The sequence below is a fragment of the Neodiprion lecontei genome, chromosome 5, assembly GCF_021901455.1.
Source record: "Neodiprion lecontei isolate iyNeoLeco1 chromosome 5, iyNeoLeco1.1, whole genome shotgun sequence".
NCBI classification, from domain to species: domain Eukaryota; kingdom Metazoa; phylum Arthropoda; class Insecta; order Hymenoptera; family Diprionidae; genus Neodiprion; species Neodiprion lecontei.
Genome location: NC_060264.1, coordinates 32463195 through 32483456, shown reverse-complemented (window position 1 = coordinate 32483456; position 20262 = coordinate 32463195). Strand labels below are relative to the sequence as shown.

The 20262-nt window shown below is 38.6% G+C and overlaps 3 protein-coding genes across 13 annotated transcripts in view; 2 read left to right on the top strand and 1 right to left on the bottom strand.

Annotated features, from left to right (window-relative positions):
* Nucleotides 1-65: 65 nt before the first annotated feature.
* The window catches only part of LOC107225139 (importin-9), a 31867-nt gene continuing 11670 nt past the window's right edge, over nucleotides 66-20262 (bottom strand). The window contains exons 1-13 of one of the 5 annotated variants that reach the window (XM_046739303.1): nucleotides 5444-5560; nucleotides 4448-4813; nucleotides 4121-4354; nucleotides 3671-4040; nucleotides 3328-3578; nucleotides 2923-3181; nucleotides 2535-2851; nucleotides 2222-2441; nucleotides 1872-2143; nucleotides 1380-1788; nucleotides 1155-1303; nucleotides 994-1066; nucleotides 66-918 (exon numbers count right to left, since the gene is read on the bottom strand). In XM_046739303.1, the coding sequence (XP_046595259.1) occupies nucleotides 713-918; nucleotides 994-1066; nucleotides 1155-1303; nucleotides 1380-1788; nucleotides 1872-2143; nucleotides 2222-2441; nucleotides 2535-2851; nucleotides 2923-3181; nucleotides 3328-3578; nucleotides 3671-4040; nucleotides 4121-4354; nucleotides 4448-4789 (3102 nt within the window). In that variant the 5' untranslated portion in view covers nucleotides 4790-4813; nucleotides 5444-5560 and the 3' untranslated portion in view covers nucleotides 66-712. The other 4 variants (XM_015665494.2, XM_046739305.1, XM_046739304.1 and 1 more) reach the window with 4 other exon arrangements.
* On the top strand, nucleotides 6640-15255 carry LOC107225138. Its single transcript, XM_046739302.1, has 18 exons — nucleotides 6640-7273; nucleotides 7690-7803; nucleotides 7882-8028; nucleotides 8328-8559; nucleotides 8680-11186; nucleotides 11411-11467; nucleotides 11708-11880; nucleotides 11983-12257; nucleotides 12376-12626; nucleotides 12706-12802; nucleotides 12897-13064; nucleotides 13144-13301; nucleotides 13406-13549; nucleotides 13630-13763; nucleotides 13883-14066; nucleotides 14161-14564; nucleotides 14652-14862; nucleotides 14992-15255. The coding sequence occupies exons 1-18, from the start codon at nucleotides 7205-7207 to the stop codon at nucleotides 15100-15102; spliced, it is 5436 nt and encodes a 1811-aa protein (XP_046595258.1). The 5' UTR covers nucleotides 6640-7204; the 3' UTR covers nucleotides 15103-15255.
* On the top strand, nucleotides 16155-19923 carry LOC107225129 (caveolin-3-like). Of its 7 annotated transcripts, none has more exons than XM_015665473.2 (4): nucleotides 16155-16363; nucleotides 17744-17936; nucleotides 18447-18626; nucleotides 19255-19923. In XM_015665473.2, the coding sequence occupies exons 2-4, from the start codon at nucleotides 17748-17750 to the stop codon at nucleotides 19450-19452; spliced, it is 567 nt and encodes a 188-aa protein (XP_015520959.2). In that variant the 5' UTR covers nucleotides 16155-16363; nucleotides 17744-17747; the 3' UTR covers nucleotides 19453-19923. The 7 variants fall into 7 exon arrangements, with proteins under 7 accessions (XP_015520959.2, XP_046595270.1, XP_046595272.1 ...); XM_046739314.1 differs by having other exon boundaries at nucleotides 17715-17936; XM_046739316.1 differs by having other exon boundaries at nucleotides 16156-16363; nucleotides 17848-17936.

Below are 20262 nucleotides of genomic sequence, written 5' to 3'. Positions count from 1 at the left end.
AAGATGGGCCATAATGCGGCGCAGAGTGAGAAAGAATGTGGCATTGAAATAAGGAAAAGAATAAATCTGTAATCTATTACAAATTTATTGAAATTTCATAACGAAACTGCATGGTTAATACGATTTATCTATAGTATCGAACTGAATTGATTGAAAAAATCTTATTCAAAAATATAATGATATTTAGAAAATTAATGATAGCGATATTAATGGTAATAATTAACTGTTGTTCAGTCGCCAACCCAAAAGTGCCGTACAAACCGCGGTTACTGGAAGAGCTGGATAAAAAGACAAGTATATCTGTACGCATAGGCATACCTACATGCATATGTAATAACTACTTCTAGCTTTACGTATGCGAATTATAATGAAGAAAGTCGAGAGCCTCGATTGCAGTTAGGATAATATAGATAATGTACAAATTTTTAACTACAAACTCTTCTTTACCTTAGTACAATTACGTGTAACATTGTTGTATAAATAAGATAAATTTACATTCTCTGATTATATACTCACTATCGCTTCAATCGTATTGAGTAATTTTTTTTTCGTATGAACGTAAAGGAGCCTGCTCAAATACTTCTTTACGTTTTACATGGGTTATACGGAATCGCATATTACAGGCTAAAATATACAGCGGCGTTATAGAATAGTCGATCTAGAAATCTTTCTTCTTACGCATAATGTCACCAGGTTTTAACGTCTATTACAGCTAAGAGAATGAAGGACTAATGTTCATGCTCGTCAACGCTCTTCGCTCAAGTACATTAAGATGCTGATAAAAGACCGGAAAACAGTGATGCGTCGAAAAATTCAACAGGAAATCGCGCAGGTATTGGCTCAAGTTAAGATGGTAAACCGGGTCGTTCTTTAATTCCAGATCCTCGTCTTCGTCGTCGTCATCATCAGGATCGAGTTCTACGGTAAGCATTTCAATGTGACAAGTTGCAGATTAGAAAACAAGCTTTGGTTGTTGTGAATTAAGTAACTTACGTATCAAATTCACTTCATTTCCGGGATCCAGCAGCTCCTCCTGATCATCTTCATCCTCATCCTCCTCGGATTTCTGAAAGAAAAAGGAGATACTGATTACCAGTAGACCCGTTTTATTTGAACAAATATGCAGACTATTAAAGGTATCAGTTTCTACTAACATCTATCCCTTGGGTAGCGCAGACAGCCTCTATGTCATTGGATAATTCGTTGATGATGACTTTAAAAATTTTTACCAGGAGTGGTATCGTCGTCCATTGATAGGGTTGGGATTGCGCTTTGCTCCTTGTTCTAACTCCATCCTCCGTCCCTGTACATGAAAATCTTCATTGTTACCAAATTTCTGTTTACAAAGTATTTTTTAACCTGCTTTGTCTCAATTTTACCTGCGAATATTTGGTCGCCTTTTACGGTGATTTCGTTGAGTCGTGTGTCGTCGTGGGTGACGCCATGTTCGAGAATTTTGCACAGTGCCAAGGTCGCAGTTTTGCGATCGTAGTTGCCAAAGAACAAATGCTGTCTGCATACCCATTCAGACATAACAAATGCCAGAGCGCTCTGTCCCGTTGGCCCTGGCACAGTGGACAAAAAGTTGAGAACCGCATCGAACTCGGTGTTGATAAGATGTGCATAGACCATCAACAAGCTCTGTACAACCGTCAAGGTCTCAGCACGCTGCATTTTGCTCAACACTGCCTTGAGAAGAAGGTCTATATTCTCGCCCAAAGTATTTCCAGCTTTTCTTATCAATGTTGTAACCAACTTGCCGACAAACGTTGCCGTGAATTCGCTGGACTAAATCAATACGAAATAGATATTTACATAATTATAACATGTTTTGCAAAGGAAAACAAGTTCAACTCTCTAGGTTTACACACCTGAGGATTTAGCAGCTGTGCCACTATTTGCAAAATGTAATGCAGCCCAGTCTGTCCGTCGCTGTCCCTGTGGCTGATGACTTGTTGTGCAGCAACCGATAGATATGTTCTGATGACTTCGCCGCCGCTCTGCAGAGTCGCGTTATCGTCGGAACTAAGAACACAGTGACATGAGGCAGGAAACGCGCTCTCCATTAAAGCGCTGCTGAGCGGCTGAGGCGAGTGCTGAACGAGGACCTGAAGAACGTCAAGGGCGACGCTTCGAATTCCCTCTAAACAAAGTGTGTGATCAATTAGATTTCAGATTCGATTTTCGATCGGTAAGGGGTTCAAGGACACCGATTGATTACCATCTTTAGATTTATCAATCTGACTGACACTCATCATACTGACGAGGGTCGGTACGAGCCGCGTTTGTAGCGGTCCGATACACTCGGGATTCAACGTCAATTCTCTGAATATTTCCTGGCAGACTCCAAGTACAACACGGTCGCTGTGAAATTTGAGAAAAGCCGCTATAGTTAGCGGACATATTTTGTTCTCCACTGAGGCAGTGAAGGCTTGGTCAAGCTGTGAACAAGTGAAAGGAGGTAAAATGAAACTGAAATTGAATGTTTCTCGTTTTTCTATCTTTGAAAAATTGCGCTTAAGTCGACTACTGACCGAAACCAAAATGGCAAAGCTCTCCAAAACGATGGTGAGGACCTCTGCAGACATCTGGCTTGCCAGATTGAACAAGCCTTGAAAAAGAGCCGGCAAGTGGGATCGAAGGATGTTCTGGTTGCCGTTGTTGCCCTTGATGAAAGCGTCGCAAAACCAATAGGCGGCCTTTACGGCACTGATTCTGATACAGGCCGGCTGATTTTCTTGCAATCCATTCACGGTGGCTTCTAAAAAACGTGACGTCATTTCCGGTGGCATTTGTTGAGCGTATCGTCCGCCGAGGCATAAACATCGACCCAGTAACAGCGGATGGGAAGCTGTGAAAGGATTTTAGTGAATACCTTTACGCTCTCGAAGATCGTTACGCCAAAAGTACTAATATAATTACCGGAATTATTTAAATCGGCTAGTACGACGTTCTCAAGAAATGCGACAATGTCAAATCGCAGGGTTCCCGCCTGTTGCTGTTCGACAATAGTGTCTTTTGTGAGAAAAAACGCTAAGATCGAAGCTTCGTGCAGTTTCCACCAGTTCTGGGACACCCTTTCGTTTCCGCTTATTCGCATTGCATTTCCTGCCTCTATTTGCTTCGTTATCACGTCGCATAATGCGTTTGCGGCCACTTCTTCCGAGTGATTGACAATGACCTGTAATTACAGCTGAGAAGATTAGGAATGAATGTTTCGTTCGGCTGAACGTTCGTTCGCAAAACTCTTTTTGCCTTTTTTGTAAATCAACTAGATAAAGAGTTAATTTTGAATAACAGTATGCAAGAAAATGTGAATATACTCACAAGGAGCAGATCCTGTGCCGATATACGAACGCTGTAAGCAAAAGCGTACTGTTCCTCCTCTTCCACAAACTGGCTGGGATTATTGGTCCAAAGTTCAATTTGTTCGTCAGTTATTTCCATGAAAATGATTAAATAGTAGAGTAGTTGGGGTAGTAGATTGTCGATAAGACTTGAGAACCTATGGTAGTCGACCAGAGTGTGAATAAAATCGAATATAGCGATAACTAGATTATTAAAATTAATTATCTCCCCTGGAAGAAGACAAAACAATTGTTAAAAAACAATTCCCTCTACGAGAAATTTAAAATTGCATGAAAGATTGGAAGTAAAAACTTATTCTTACCATCGGAGTCGACATCCTGACTTTCGATATCTCCACCACCATTAACGGTTTCTTCCTGATAAACTTTAGCACTGTCCAACAAAGTTTCCCAAATCGGTGGCAGCATTTGTGGCAAAAAGTTTGAAACGTATTTGGGCATTCTTGTTACTAGCATGTAAATAGCCTTCACAATGTCAGTCTTCAAGCCGTTATCGCTCGTCAAACCATTTTGGACCCTTAAGCTCTGTATAAATTTTTCACAGAACATCGGAATCACTGGCTGAAGATACTGCTGAGTGAATCCTTTTTGGTAAACATCTGTCGCTGCAATCAGTGTACCGATCGTTGTGAATATTTCAACAGCTCTGCCACGAATCCTCACAGAGTATTGCTGAAATAAGTGTTGTGATATTGTATGTAAAAATAAGTTAATTTGATGAAATATGTATGTACAATTACTGCTGACATTACATTTTCACCCTGGAATATTCTGTACATCTCCTGTAGGATGACGGGACCGACATTTGGCAACTGAGTGTCTGTGAGATCACGAGTAAACTCTGTTAAAACCCGCATCGCTCCATGAACTGCGAACTCGCTGTCTCCACTAAGGCAGTTCACTAGTATATCAAAAAGACCAGGCCAGTTTTCTGGCCAATCCCAGTGCGCAATGGCAGATATTGCATAGGCAACGGCTGTCCTCACCTGAAGATGAAGAACAAGAATGGCAAAATAACTCACACGTTTTTTTCAACAACTTGGAAACGATAAAATTTAACAACCAAAATTGCAACAAACCTTGCTGATAGACTCTCTCAGTCCAAGGGGCAAGAGCTCTTTGATTTTTTCCTTAGTCTGTGACTTGATTTCCGGTGGCCTGAACTTCTCTGCCAGAGAGCACCAGTGCGTTTCGACATACTGTTTCAAGATCACAGAAGCCAGTTGCCGTATGGCTAACTCGCCATTTGGTTCTACGACAAACTCTGTCAAATGTATACCAAACTCTTCTGTAACTTCCAACGCCTGAATTCGTTGCTCGGCTGCCTGTCTAGTCTCCCTGTGAGGCGATAGTATCCCGTTCAACGTTTCGTACAACGCCTCTCGCAGGGAGCCCTGAACGTTACCAATACCGATGCTCATGGTCAATTCCAGGTTGCCTTTTTGCTATATGTTGAGAAGATAAAGACAAAAATCCTGAACTAAAGTACGTATTAGTTAAATATAAATAAAGTGATTTAATGGGTGGAACAGGTGTTTGAATGGTTTCGATGCTAGAACTAACGCAGAACAAGGCAGTTGCTCTTTAAATAAATTAGCAAGTTTGGAAACTCAAGGGATTGTTCAACGGCAAAAACGGTATTTCGTCAAGTTTGTGGATAATTTTCGAAGTAAAAATTGGAAATCAGTTTCTCGTCAAAGGGTTTGTAGATATATACCAATAAACGCTTGCAATAGAGAGCAGTTCAGACTTGCAAGTTGTAGGTTATAATTCTTTATCGGCATTCAGAAGTACCGGCATATTTCAACAGAAAAATATACAGTCAGATATGAAATTTGTCGTATGACGAATCCATTCAAAATCAGAAGTACCACGTTCTTTGTGTACTAAAATAAAAATCGAAGTTTCGCTACTGAGGAGCGGTGATTGCCGAGCATGTGGAAAAAAGCGTGTGCTCACCCAACCGCTTTCAGTGTTCGACTGTATAGTATGCTATATTTATGATATTATGAACATTGAGAAAACGAGCATTGTTTCAACGACACTGCGTTCTGTTATGAACGATTATCTCATACTTTATACTCATTTATTAGAAGAAAACTGAGCGGACATGAACATCACAGGAAACAAAATTTTAATACAGTTTACGAAAAACTACATATTATCAGCGTTTACTGAGGATATAGAAACATCACGATATCGTACACCTGGCGATGTTCATGATGAAGACCACGAGGTCATTTCAAGTAGGGGTTAGCGAAATTTTCTGATCAATCGAAAATACCGATGATTTCTTCTAATTAATCCATTATTTTGAGTCGACGTTTTTACTATTTGATTAATCGATGTTCCATTCTTTTTTCTCAACATCGGATATTTTGATTTTTTTTCGATGATCTTCTGATGCGAACGTAGACTATGTAGACCAACAGCGACGATTGAACAGAAAAGGGAACAAAAAAAAAAAAAAAATGAGAATTGTTGATATTGTGTATATTTGTAAAAAAATTAGGGTATAGAATAAAGAGAAACTTTTTCTTGCAAATACATATGTAAAATTTGTGTTTTCGCGCCGATTTGTAGATTCATCAAGGTTCTTATAATCGATATCGTTTTTCAAATATCAATTATTTTCTGAACATTGCCCATCTATAATTACGACCACTGATCTGTATACTATCTGCATAGAAGATCCTCTTGTATCTGTATCTTGTAAGAGGATCCCTAAGGGCCTGAGCCTGAAATAAAGGTCCTATTTGCCAAGTTAGTCATCGCTATCTAGAAAGTTGTGAAGATACTAAAACTTCACCTAAATGCGCTTGCGCTTTCAAAAACTTTGAGTTGGGTAACGTACGGTATATTTCTTACGTCCGTGCCTTACATACAACTCTACCCGTTGCGCAAGCGCACTAATGCGGATATTACACAGCAACGATTACAAGCACTATACAACCCGTCCATGCGAGGTCTCTCTGCCATGCGCAAGCCCTGTCACGTTGTCTGTAAAGAGTTGATTGATTTGAAAATTGGAAATTCGAACGTGGTGTCACGTGACCGATTTAAGAGATTTGACGAAGATCCATCTAATTCCTTCGTAAAACATCGATTCGATTTGAAATTTTTTTTGATGTTAAGAAGTGTGCTCTGGTCAGTTAGGAACGATAAATCATCATATAAATTAATAATTGAATAATATATCAAATATAACCTGCAAGTCTGTCTCGCGGCAAAATGAATGGATGAGAAATCTCATGAAATTTTTTCATTCCTAACCAATCAGAGCGTACTTCTCGACAGTAGCAGGATCAGTTTATGAAAAATTGCAATTCAATTCAAAGTTTTACGAAAGAATGAGATGATTTTTTGTAAAGACTCTTTAAAACGGTGATCGCCATGATCAAACACCTTGAAACAAGAGCAATTTAATTACTGCAACAGCAAACATCAGTCGGACACTTTTGAATACTTTTAACTCCTGCCGCAAGATGGTGTATCTTCGCGTAAACATTATAAAATAAGGAATACCGGCTAAACTTTGGTGGACTTTGGGAATTAAATTTGGCCAATTGGATCGTAATGTGCAGCAGATTATTCCTTAGGCTCGTGTTAAGGGGACGTTGAGGGTCTTAAGGTTAAACAATTAGTGAGGTGTATAAAAGTGCACATATATTGAAAGTTATGAAATTGAATCGTAATTGTCCGCGTGCGAATTTTCGTTAGATTCGACTGAGAGTTCATATCTCTTTCGTTGATCGAAAGTTCAGCGTCAGCGATATTACTTCTTGTCTTGATAGTAAATTTACTTCGTTTTTCCGTTATCTGAGAAATGACAGAACATGGATTGGACATTAGAGAGGGTTAATGATCCGAGGAATTTCGTAATTCTCGAAAAAAACAAACAATCGGTAAGCCCGGCACAATTTTCATTATTAAACAAATGCAATAGTGTAACTTAAAATGTTATCAATGTATGTTAACCGAACTTTGTCACTGCATTTTTCACTTCATTCCCTTGATGGAAACGATGATTATTTTTGTGGACCGCCTCAATGCTCTGATCTTCAATTGGCTTTCGTTTCTTTCAACTTTTTCTTTACCATAATAAATTCTATCTCTATCATGTTTGTTGAATGTAACAGGAGCTTCTCATGTATCATATATCATTTCTATTGTACAGCAAGCTTTTGTTCTCGTTACCTCTACATAACGCTTTCCTGAAATAGTCTGCATTCTCAATTGATGTCTCTATGATAAATAATGGAATTTTGCTTATTCCGTCCACTACAATTTGTTGAGTAACTTTTCTCATTTCATTTTGCAGTATTCGTGTGGTCGAAAACCAGACAACGACATTATATGTCCTAGCATCGTAGTCTCCAGGCAACACTGCCTCTTTCTCAGGACTGACAACGGCTTGGCAGTTATTGATTTAGGGGTAAATGCTGCAATTTAGCGTCAGTCTTTTATTCAGATTTTCAACCTCACAACATCTGCCTTTTCGTTACCCTTTCAGAGCTCTAATGGGATTTATGTCAACGGACGTCTTCAGGACCCAAAGGTCGTAATCGAGCTTCACGATAAAGATGAAATTGGCATAGGTTGTTTGGAAACGTACAGGGAGAATGAGCCGATGTACGTGTACAAACTTTGCAAGGGTAATGTAAGTACCGATGAAATACTGGTGACTGATGACAGAGTGATGTTTTTTAATACAAGCCTGAAGTTTGTAATGTTAATGTGACGACGCACTTTAACGAAAAATTGTTATTTTATAACTGCAGAATAAACTGAAATGTAGCAAAACTTAATAACTGACAGCCTATGTAACATTTTTCAAACTCGCCTGCCCTTCCAAGCTATTCTAAAATTGCCAAAAACTGATTTTTCTATTCAACATCTCATCACATTGCCATTACTAGCTTGAATAGAGTTTTTAAATTAATTTGCTTTCTATTGCAGACGAGTTTAAGGAACCTTGAACAATTTGATGATGTATTGACTCAAAGACCTTTGGAACCTGCGATTCAATTTGTTCCTCAATCCGAACCAACGAGCGTGGTATCATCTGTAGACAAAAATGCTAGATGCGCACGGAAACGAAATTTATCGATTGTAAATACTGTTGAGTTGGATTCTGGATTCGCAGCTCCAAAAATCCCTAAGATTAATGAAGAGCATCAGATAATACAAGGTGACCAGCCTAAGCGAAATAGGAATTATGGGCGATCTGAGACTCAAGCGAAATTTTATTTTCGATTATTTATTACGTCTTGAATATTAGCAACAATATTTACCAACTAATTTATTTCAGACGATAATGCCGGTGTTTCCCAAGTCAAGGCAAGCATTGTTCTTGCTGACATATCAGCAAAACAAGAAGATGAATCACCGGAAGTGGAAGAAATTCAAGAAATTTGGTCGACGATTAAAAAAGTCAACCCGCCAAAGCCAAAAACTGACAAACGAAAACTGAGAATCAACCTTCCAAAGCCAAAATCCAATAATCCCGTTAGGCCAGTTATTCCAGCGATTGAAACTAATGTCGGTATTATAGACAAGTCAAACCGTATGACCCTAAATCTCAAAAGTAATGACGATCAAATGTCTTCGAAAGCAGTTGAAATAAGCATTGATTGCAAGGAGGAGGTAATAATTGAGGAAGAGACTCCAGAAACGAAACAAAAATCTGTGCTACCTGAGCAGAGTGAAGTAAACGACTGCTATGCCTTTGTGCCAAAACACTGCAACGAAACTATAGATAATGTGTCTAAACCAAAGAGTACCAAACTAGATTCGCAGCCTTCCTGTTCTGCCTGGTTCAAAGGCGATGTTCAAGAGCTTGATAAACACCAAGTGGTACACAGTAAAACGGGTCGAAAAAGTCGATCGAGAAACAAGAACGAAGATAGCTCAAAGCACAAAAAATCTACGGAGAAATCAGCGCCAGACGATACTATGGATCTCTCTAACGCGATAAAAATAAGATTCTCAAAGTCACCTGCAAACTCGAAGGAAACAGCAGAGAAGGAGTTCAACCGGGAGCAACAATCGTTCTATGATCAGACTCCATGTGCCACTTCATCCCCGTTCAAATTAAGGTCTGTTAAGGAAGAGCCGAGGACCAGTTTCTCGATTATTGACACTGTGGAGTTGAGCGATGACGAATACGACGTTTTCCCAAGCTCTCAGTTGTTCGATGGGACTGGAAGCGACGATGCAATAGACATTGAAGATGGTCCTCCAGAGATAAAGTCGGAGTATATTCCAGATGCGTATGACATCAAAGAGGAAATCATTGAGCCTGACTATGATGAAATAATAGTGCCGTCAGATAGCGACGACGAGGACAACCCCTGGCTTCAAAGGCTGTCGGAGAGCCAGAGGATAAAAGAAGAGCCGGATAGTCCGCCAATGGATTTTTTTGACGAAATGAAAAATCTAAATCTGGATTTATTAAATGCAGCAATATTAGCCAATACTAAGGTTCCCGAAAGCAAAGAACCAGAATCAAAGAAACAGAGCAGCCACTCTGAGGGATCAATTAAAACATTGCAGCCAATAAGTTTCCATGATATCGAGAGAGAACTTAATCAAGAGAACAAAGTTGATTCGGACAGCGGCATCTTTCACGTTTCTGACCCGTTGCCCACTTCGACCAAAGAAAAACCGAGCCCTGAGAATGAGCTTGATAAATCTCTGCGGATAAAACAGACCACTCCAAAACGTCCCGAAATTATCGAGCCATTGCATTTACCACAGCGAAGACGCTCCAGTGTCAAAGACTCTTTTACAGCATCCAGCAAACACGACGACATTTCACCTTCGGCCTCAAGTAGCACAGAAGGTACCAAACTGACTAATTGCACTAGCAGGGGATCCAAGCAGCCCCCACATTTGACATTTAAACAGAAACGTCAACTAGAAATAGACGACAAGATAAAACAGAAGCAATACGAGGAGGAGCAAAGGCGGAGAAGGGTCAAGAATAAATGGGCGAAAAATGTTCCACTGCCTCTAGGAAAAAGGAAGAGTTTACCAATATCTAAGAATGAGAAGTTAGAGATTGTCAATCAACGAAAGGAGAAGCTAAAGGCGTTGGCTAATAAGGAAAAATTGAATTCGGTAAAACCTTCGGTTGAGCGAGTTGCTCCTCAAGGCAAAGCTAAAATCAGTGCTAAGAACAGAGGTGAATTCTTGATCAGTGAACAACAGCAACAAACCGCCACAACTTCGAAAGCCTCTTCGCGACCAAGTAAGACTTTGAAGACCAAGAAGGAATCGAAGAACAGTACAAAGGTTGCGGAGACTCCGTCAACTTCAATAACTGCGCAATCTCAGTCCAGCAAATTGGCGAGTCCTAAAAAAATTTCCAGCCAAATCGTGCCACTGGAGTCGAGTAAGGATAAGAAGGCGTCTGTAAATAAGGTTTTAGCACAGACACATGAAGAACGAATGGAAGATAAGAGAAAAGGTGTTGATGAAGTCACCAGTTCAATGGCCACGGTTATGATTGACGAAATGATTGGATCAGACAAGGAAGTATCACTAAATCAGAAGGAGAACTGGGTCCCAAATTCGTTGGATAAAAATCGGCAGAAAAAGATTAGGAAGAAAGTTAGATTCGACATGGAAGCTACGACAATTAAGGAATATCCGATCGACTCTAATAATACTATGAAGAAATGTCCTGGAAAAGACGCACTTATACCCAAAGATAAATTGTTGGTTCCACCTCAACAAGTCGTCAATAAGGGACAATATCCTACATTGAAGGAATTTTTATTCCACATATTAGCATGGAATCCTTCGTGGCTGGAGGTAAGTTGAAAACAGTTATTTCATATAATGTTTTAAGCCAAACTCAACACTGTTTCATCACATTTTGTTATTGCTTGACTACTATTGTTGTACGGTTGTTATTTCATTTCATTCTTTACCACAAAAACGAGAATTTTTTTATGATTGTCGATATGGAATTGAAAATTTTTAGCACAATTCATCCAGTTTTTTTTTTTTTTTTATTCATTGCTTTGTTTCATTAGGAACAAAAACAACTGAATTCTGAGCCGCCGGTTGTTGTCGTGACTTCATGGCTTAAAGTATGTTGAAAACCATTACTTCATTAAATGTTGTGCCGTCCAAGATTATCATAATTCGACTACAAACCGGACTCTGCTATGCTTTTAATTTTGCTTTTGCTCAGTGCTTTTGCTACCATCATCATTAATCGCTTTTAATCGTGGATAGCTAAGCCGAATTTTCTTTACACCATTTTTCTTTGCATTTACCATACTTTACCTCTTATATTTTCTTTTGCATTTCTTATTTTATTCCATTAGGAACAGAAAAATTTAAAATCTGAACCGCCGATCGTTGACGACAATGGGTTGATACCGTTGCTGACAAATTATAACAATTACAATGAATACTATCACATTATGGTGCCGCTTCTACTCCTCGAACTGTGGCACGGAATCACTAAAGAATTCGAAAGTATCGACCAAAAGAAGAGGTATGTGTTTGAGAGCAAAAATAAAAGTACCTATAATACCCTTTCTTTGTATCCCTGCATTGTTGCTCCGACCCGACAATTTATATAACGACATTGCTTCAGACGTCAAACACTGTTTTGTTCAATCGTCGACAATTCGATCACATGGGAAAAAATTCCATCAGTTAATGTGACATTAACCACAATGATGCTAGAGATGTTGGCCAACGAAAATGAAATAAAAAACCAAATACATCCTGTTTACGGCGATCTTGTGTTTTTGGAATTATGCTATCGTGATGACGATGGTAAACTTCATTTCTCAAAGGTTTTCGCCTACATAACGCACATGCACAAATCCTTAATTACGCCACTTACGTTTTTTAATCGTGAGCTCGGTAAGTTCTCTAAATTGGTTGTTTTGATTCATTACCTTTATAAAGACAGCAAAAAAATACGACACATGACGTATAATTTGCGAAAATTTGAGCACACACGTTTATTTCATGTTTACAGGCAATTATGTGAAACAATCAACACACGTTCTTACTTACACGGTACTCACTAGACCTTTAAAAATGAACCTCTGTAAAAGACCGTTACGATTAAGGTGCGTAACTTATCTGCGATCCAGAATGAGAATGGTTCAAGCTCTGCAGTCATTACCCAGGTCGCCTCTTCTTTCCTCAATACTCAATCCAAAGACTGAATCCCGAACGAATTTGGCTCAGCCCCAAAAACCACTCCAAAACTCTCTGATCACCAAGGTGAGTGTGAGCGCATTGAATGAGACAGGTGTAAATGAAGTGGTTGAAATTTTAAATAATTTCATTTTGTATTGTTAAGGACAAGCTGAATTCCAAGCAGGCAGAAGCAGTGTTCAAAACGACAGAATCAATCGTTCGTAAAGAGGCCAAAATCTGTTTGATTCAAGGACCTCCAGGTGCTAATTTGCTGTTGTTATTTTTCTGAAAAGAGATCCAAGAATATAGTACTTTTAATGTAAAGAAACTTCACGCCAAATTTCGGTGTTTCAGGAACGGGCAAATCGCATGTTATCGTTAACATGGTGATGCAGGTGCTGTACGGTGATAATAGGTTCAGAAGAAAAGATGCAAGCTTGAGAATTCTGCTCTGCGCTCCGTCAAATGCTGCCATCGATGAAATAGTACTTCGCCTTTTAAAACGCCGGGCACAGCTACCTAGTGAGTTGTAATTCATTTACAACTCGCACCGTAATATGATTGATGCCATTAAAACGCCTCTTTTGCAATGTGTTCCTAGAAGATGAACGATTCAAGATGGTTCGCGTCGGAATGACCAACGCCATGCATCCAAGAGTCAAAGAAATATCTGTTGAAGAGTTGGCCAAACGAGATGTGAAGAGGACAAACGACAGTTATAAATTTTGGGGTCAGTCAATGGATAGCCTTGAAGAAGAGGTGCGAGTAATGGCCTGGAAGAAAATAAAACAAGAATATATTAGTAAAAATTATTCTACCCATTTCTTAGACATTCACCGGTTAACCAATGATTGTATTTACAGGAAAGGTTTATAGAGGCTAAAATCAACGCCTTACAGTCAGAGTTGTCCAGTATGCAAAAGGTCAATGAAACTCAAGCCCACTACAACAAGTTAAAACTTGCAAATTTGAAAGCAAGATATGATGTTATAAAGAATTGTGGTCAAGTGAGTGAAATGAATCCCAGAGTAATTTTTGGGGAGCAAAATCTGTTTTGTATTAATTTTTTTTTCTATTATATTTTCAGAACGAAGGTAACACGGACCCTCAATATGTATTGAAACAAGAACGAGAAGCTCAAAACAACATTTTAGTTCGTGCAAACATAATTGCCTGTACGTTGTCATCCTGTTACACTAACATAATGGAATCTGCATTTGGGTAAGAGAACATACTATGACGTAAAAAAGAAATTTGGAAAAAAATTATATCATTATATTAATTTGTCTAATCACGTCCGTGAAACTCAGATCATGGTGTAATACATTTTTGATTTTCAGTGACAAACAATTGAATACATCCAAAATTGTTGCTGATGGTAAAAAAAACAATATATCAGTATGTATCGTGGACGAAGCAACGCAGAGCTGTGAAGCAGAAACGTTGATTCCGCTAATGCTAGGAGTGAATACTTTAGTCTTGGTTGGAGACCCGGCTCAACTTCCTGCAACGATAATTTCTCAGGTATACTAACGAGCGATCATCAATCGCTGGTACCAAATGTTTCTCCACTAATAAAAAGCCGGTTCTAACTTTAGTCTGTTAATATCGTCAACAGAGAGCGAAAAGGCTTGGCCTCGATCAGTCTTTATTTTCGCGAATTCAAAGAGCTCAAGAGAATCTGCAAAACAACTCGGTTATCATGCTAGATACCCAGTACAGAATGGTTAGCCAGATATCGCATTGGCCCAATCAGTTTTTCTACGGTGGAATGCTGAAGAATGCTGAGGTGAACGATACCCGAGCCGTACTTCCATTTCATCCATATAGAGTACTAAACATGGACACTACGCAAAGTCACGATAGGTTTTCGAACACCGATGAGGCGGAATTTGTCGCCAATCTCATACACGGTATGATCAACCACATCGATCAGAGAAAAGTACCGAAACATGTATCCATAGGTGTAATAACCCCCTACAAAAACCAGCAAAATTTAGTGGAAGCTAAGATAAACGAGAGGTAAATGAACGAATTAACTGTCCGTTACGTTTCTTCGGTATTCTCCATACTGCGCGCACGAAAATATACTTGATCGTTTTTCAACAGGATCACAAACACCATGGGGAACCTTAGGGGTAAAATAAGCATCGAGATAAATACGGTTGATAGTTTCCAAGGACACGAACGCGACATTATCGTGATGTCCTGCGTTAGGACAAACGGAATCGGATTTCTGTCGGATCCTCAGCGACTCTGCGTCGCTTTGACAAGAGCAAAATACTGTCTCGTATTATGCGGAAATTTCGCAACATTCAGGGTATGATAAGCTAGACTTTGGAGACGTTGCGAGAATTCCAGTGATCCTAATATTCCATCACGTAAAAAAAAGTACATGTATATATTTATATACCTACGACATTGTATTTGACAAATATTTAATTTTCAGAGAGACAGAATGTGGAATGCTTTGTTGGAAGATGCTCAGTCCCGAAGAAATTACATAAGACTCGAAGCTACCGCGCGTCCAAACGAAATAGTAGCGCATCTAGTCAGATGACGTAAAAAATTGCGCCATGTCAAAAAACGTTAAATTTAGTAATAATTCATAATTATAAGTCGAGTAATGAAATGTTTGAAATAACAACGGACTGCAATGACCCTGTAGACAAAAAAAAAAAAAAGTTGACAAGTTACGTTTATCTATGTTAAAGTTCCACAAAACGATACATAACAAGTAATAAACGAGTTTATAGAAATATATTTGATTGAATAGTCACCTGAAATTTTCAAATTTTCAGTTACAAGCCAAGTTGGGAAAGAGTAATCGTCGCAAATGAATTTTTTATTTTTTTTCATTTCTAAGTAGGAATTTCAGGCTCTAACTTTGCAACGAAATCAGATTTTCCAAGTATTTCTTTACTCAGAGCGTCGTTACCGGTACAAATTAATAATAAACATAGCAACAACAAGTATTTTTTATTATGTTTTATACGCCTAGTTGGATATATATATATGTACAATATAATTTTATACACGAGTACCCATTCTTTTAATTTCATTCAGTTGATTCGTATAACCGCAGATCGAATGAAATTAAAAGAATCACGCGTAGCAACAAAGTCATATTTGAACGCAGGTGGTAAATATATTGACACGTGATGTAGCAATAATTATACGTAGAAAATTGACGTAATTCCAATTCCTCCGAAAAATTGTTTTAACCGCGAATCGCCAGATCGGTACAAATCACGTTATTATGACAGCTGTAGTTATTATGACTATTATTATTATTTTTATTACAATTGTAATTATCATCATTAATAAAGTCAACATCAATGATCTCTGTACCAATATAAGCCCACATCATTACCTTGTTTATCTAGTTAATTTTTTTTAAGTATTTGCCAACGTAGAAATAATGGAAAAATGGAAGCTGATGTACGTTCCAAATTGTAGAATTCCGTTTCTAGGAGCATGAGAATTACTACTTGGCGTTAAAGTCTTTGTGTATTTTTCGAAAAACCCGGTTCACTTTCTCACGCACATCGCGCAGACGCCCGAGTGACCAGTGTCCAGCTCTCGGACGGAAACTACCCTCTGCGACCCCTGAGATGTAGGTATAGTGTTCGCCAATCCACCTGAGCACACCTGAGTTGACCTGCCGGTCAGTATCAGTCAGGTGTACCCGTGGGTCGTAAATGCGGTGCTGCAAGACCTGATTTGAAACACTATTCAAAGTTATCTGTTATTACCGTTGATACTGCCGAAAACTTGACAAATTTTCAAAATTGCCGCCAAAATCGAAGACACCTGGAGAAGTAAGTGCATCCTGGCATGCCTGCTTGAATTAACGCGTTATTGTACATTGTCGAATTCGATTTCAATCTCGGTTCAATATTCTGCACAAAAATGATATGTTCGGCGGTTTGTTAATTTAATAGTTTTGCCGTCAAGTTTTATATTATACATTTTTGTTGCGTTATAACGCGCGGTTCAATTGTTAAAAACGTTCGAAGCGAATTGAATATAGGTTTTTTTTCGTGCTTGAAACGTTCCATGTAGATTAGAAAAAAATAATCGACATACTATGTTTCTTGGGTTAATGAATTTCGATTCGAAACCAACCGAACTTCAACCGATGTTCGATTTTCCAATCGATAACAATTTCAAACTTGCACTTTTCACTCATTACCTGTCAAATGATACTGTGGATCGATTCATTCTCGAAGAAATTGCACAATGAGAAGCTCATTCGTTACTAATTGTTGAAATATTCGATTCCCGAGGCCTGACATGAAATGGTGTCTAATCAACCTATAGAACCTTGATATATTGTATAGAAAAATTTCGTGTCACGACGAATTTATGCTACTGAATAGGTATATATTACCGCGTGATAAAATCTACTAAAATCTTTTCCACGGTATGTACAATAAACATGTTTTTTTACGAAGCTCGCTCGACCGTATTTGGGGGTTGATGGCCATCCCTCACGACACACAACGCATTTATGTTCGCCTGGTTCACCCTGACCACGTCTGTATATAATATGCATACGTGCCGCGCTATGCAAATTGTGTTGAGCGTAAGAATTTGAATCAATATAAGTTGCGTGTACAGAATCTGCCCGAAACCAATTACTTCTATTTCCTTTTCCCGGGATAAGAGGTTATATTCGCAAAGTATGCTCGTATGTCGGCGACGTAGTCTTACGATAAAAATGTTCGAAATTATCAGGTTATACTCTCCAAGTATTCGAAATTTTTTAAAAAAATCACCGTTACGCCAGCACATTCGAAATTCGAAATTCAAACTTTGAATATCGGAATGAAAAAATTCAGCCAAATACAAACGTCATTGATATCCTGTATTTGGAGCGAAGAGGAGTGCGATGTGGTAAATAAATAATTCACAGTCACACCTGTAATCGATTTGCAGTAAACCAATGTTCCGTTTTTAACGACTAGCAGCGTGGGCTATAGTTTAATAATGATCCGTCGATTTTTATCGCATTTACGATAGCCTTGCGCCACTTACAGTAATTTATAAAATCGTACTTGACTTACATACAAGGTACTTTTCATTGAAATCGTCTACTGCAACAGAATAAAGAGCAGATTTGTTCTATAAGATTCCGCGAGTTACTAAGGGGACGAAATATTAGTCAAGAATGGCCTGAGCTTCTGATAATTTTGCAGAATAATGGTGCTTGCAACCCGTGGAACGCAGTCGATCGGGTCCTGGTTTCGTTCGTTCAAAAATCTGAAGTTACTTCCGTTAGTATCCGGATTTCACGTTGCAGGCATGGAGAAACCGGATTCTTCAATGGGCGGTGGAAGCGTCATCGAACTCGAAGATCGCGATCCAAATAATTTAAATCAACATCTTCAGGTAAATCGGAGAAAAAGAGAATTGTAGAAAATAAATTAGAACGCCCTTTGCGTATCCCCGCAATTAACGGCTTAATCACCCCAAGATTCAGAATTTTTCAAATCGGGTTAACGATGTGAACGGATTACGTTCATAATCAATAACCAACACGGCTAATCTTTGTTTTATACAAACATATCAAAATTTATTGAAAAATTCTTGCGTCCTTCCTCTTTTTTTTTTCAACAGTTGCTGCACGCAGAGTAGATAACAATATTGCCCTAAAAGATAACAAAATTTTACCTACCCACCAAATATTTAACCGAGGATATACCTGGATCGTTAAATATTCAATGCAGTATAAAACAAGAGGTGGAAAAATTCTTATAACTGTATTCACCCTGCATATAAATCTGAAACATTCACCCAGATTTAAGTCGTTCAAACGAAAAAAAAAAGTTAATTAATTCTCAGCACAATTTTCTTTCTTGCAATCTGATAAATCTTGTTAATAATTGTAAATTCGTCTAGGTGATGTGGGACGATGTGATCGGGGAGCCAGATGGTATCAGGAGTCCAGAGTGCGCGTGGAGACTGAGTAGCCACTGCTTCCGGCTTTCGAGGGGTTGCTGTTACGTGTTCCTTTCGGTTCTCGTAGCGCCGCTGGCAGCCCTTTGCCTAGGCTTTACCTTCGCGTGTCTGGCCTTTGAGGTATGTAGGTATATAGGTAGGACACATCCCAATACCTCGAGTACACAAATGTGTGCGTGAGTAATGTCAGTGACCTTTTCGGCATTGTCCGACACGCAAGTCCATATATTGTGCACGCACGTGACGCATATATCGCCAAACCATAAACACACAGCCGCAAAACCCCTTCGCGGTAAACCCGAGAGGTAAAAAAGATCGATCAACTTTAACCCTGTATATTATTTTACATGTGTACAATAAAAACGAAGAATCTATACAGAGTTCGTTTACTGCAAGCGCCAGAATATCTTTCGTACCAAATTATTCGTTCAACTCTTATTGAATAATGTGTATTTTATATATAACATTGATAGACGGACAGATCAATATGGCCGCCGTTGACACGCTTGCGATTTGATTTTTGTCACACGATCATTTCGGGCGTTTAAATGTCATCGAGCGTTGTTTCACGACAAGCGAAATGACGGCAAGAATAGCTTGGTTATCATTTTACCATTGATTCTGGCTCAAGAAATGAGAATTTACGATTATTATGAAACGTAGGTTAAGTAGAATTGTCTAAGGCGATGTAATTCTCACTAAAACGGCGTGCTCGGACCGTAATTAAACCTTATTTGTCATATTTCAGCACATTTGGTGCATTGCCCCTTGCCTTCGAGTTTGGAAAATCTCCTGCGCAGCGACGAGGAACTTCTGCATGGCTTCTGTTCAAGCTGTTGTTCGTCCTTGCACAGAATCCGTCGGTTATCTATTTCACAACGTTCGAATTATGAATCAGAGGTTGCCGGACGGCCCGGATAGAAAGGACGATATACTTATTATCTAAGCCGAAACCGAAGGAGTAAGAAACAAATCTGAATAAAGCATATAAGATAAAAAAAATACGCTGGTGATCCAAAAATATTTAATTAATTATTATAATAAGATCGAAGAGAGAACTTTTATGAAACACGATGTACAAACGGTTACAGAGATGATAAGAAATTTATGAAAATTTATATAATACAGATATACGTATTTATAGGTACATAGTTCAATATATAATTGTATAAATCCAATTTCGTTGTTGTTCATGCGAAAAAAAAGGTACGGTGAAGTCTGTTTTTAAAGAATTATTGCTTTAACCTAGCAATTATTTTATTAGTTTTCGTGCGAATAATAATTAATTTGTCCTAACCGATAATGTAAGATTATGCGATTACGGTTGAAAAATCTATTGTCCAAAGGTGACCAAATATCCGTCCAATGCGCCCAAAAATTGAGTGTTTCTAATAAATGGAAGACATTTAATATTGAATAGAAAATTTGCAATTTATTTATACGAAAACGATACAAGTGTTTGTTCCGATTTAAAAGCTATGAGTTTAAAAATCCCGCCACGAGACGTTGCGCTCAACAGGCCTTATCTAATGTTCATATTACGCAGTCGTGTGTAAACGATTGTGTAACGCAATCGTTACGTCATAGGTCTTGTGTTGCCCACAAAATAATAATATCATATGCAAAAATTTCGCAACAACACTTGTATCCTAAATTACACATTCCATATTTATGAAAACAAGTTGCCTAGGTCATCAGCGACGTATCTCATGCAGCATATACAAGCTCGTCGCTCATTATCACTGATTGCTTAATT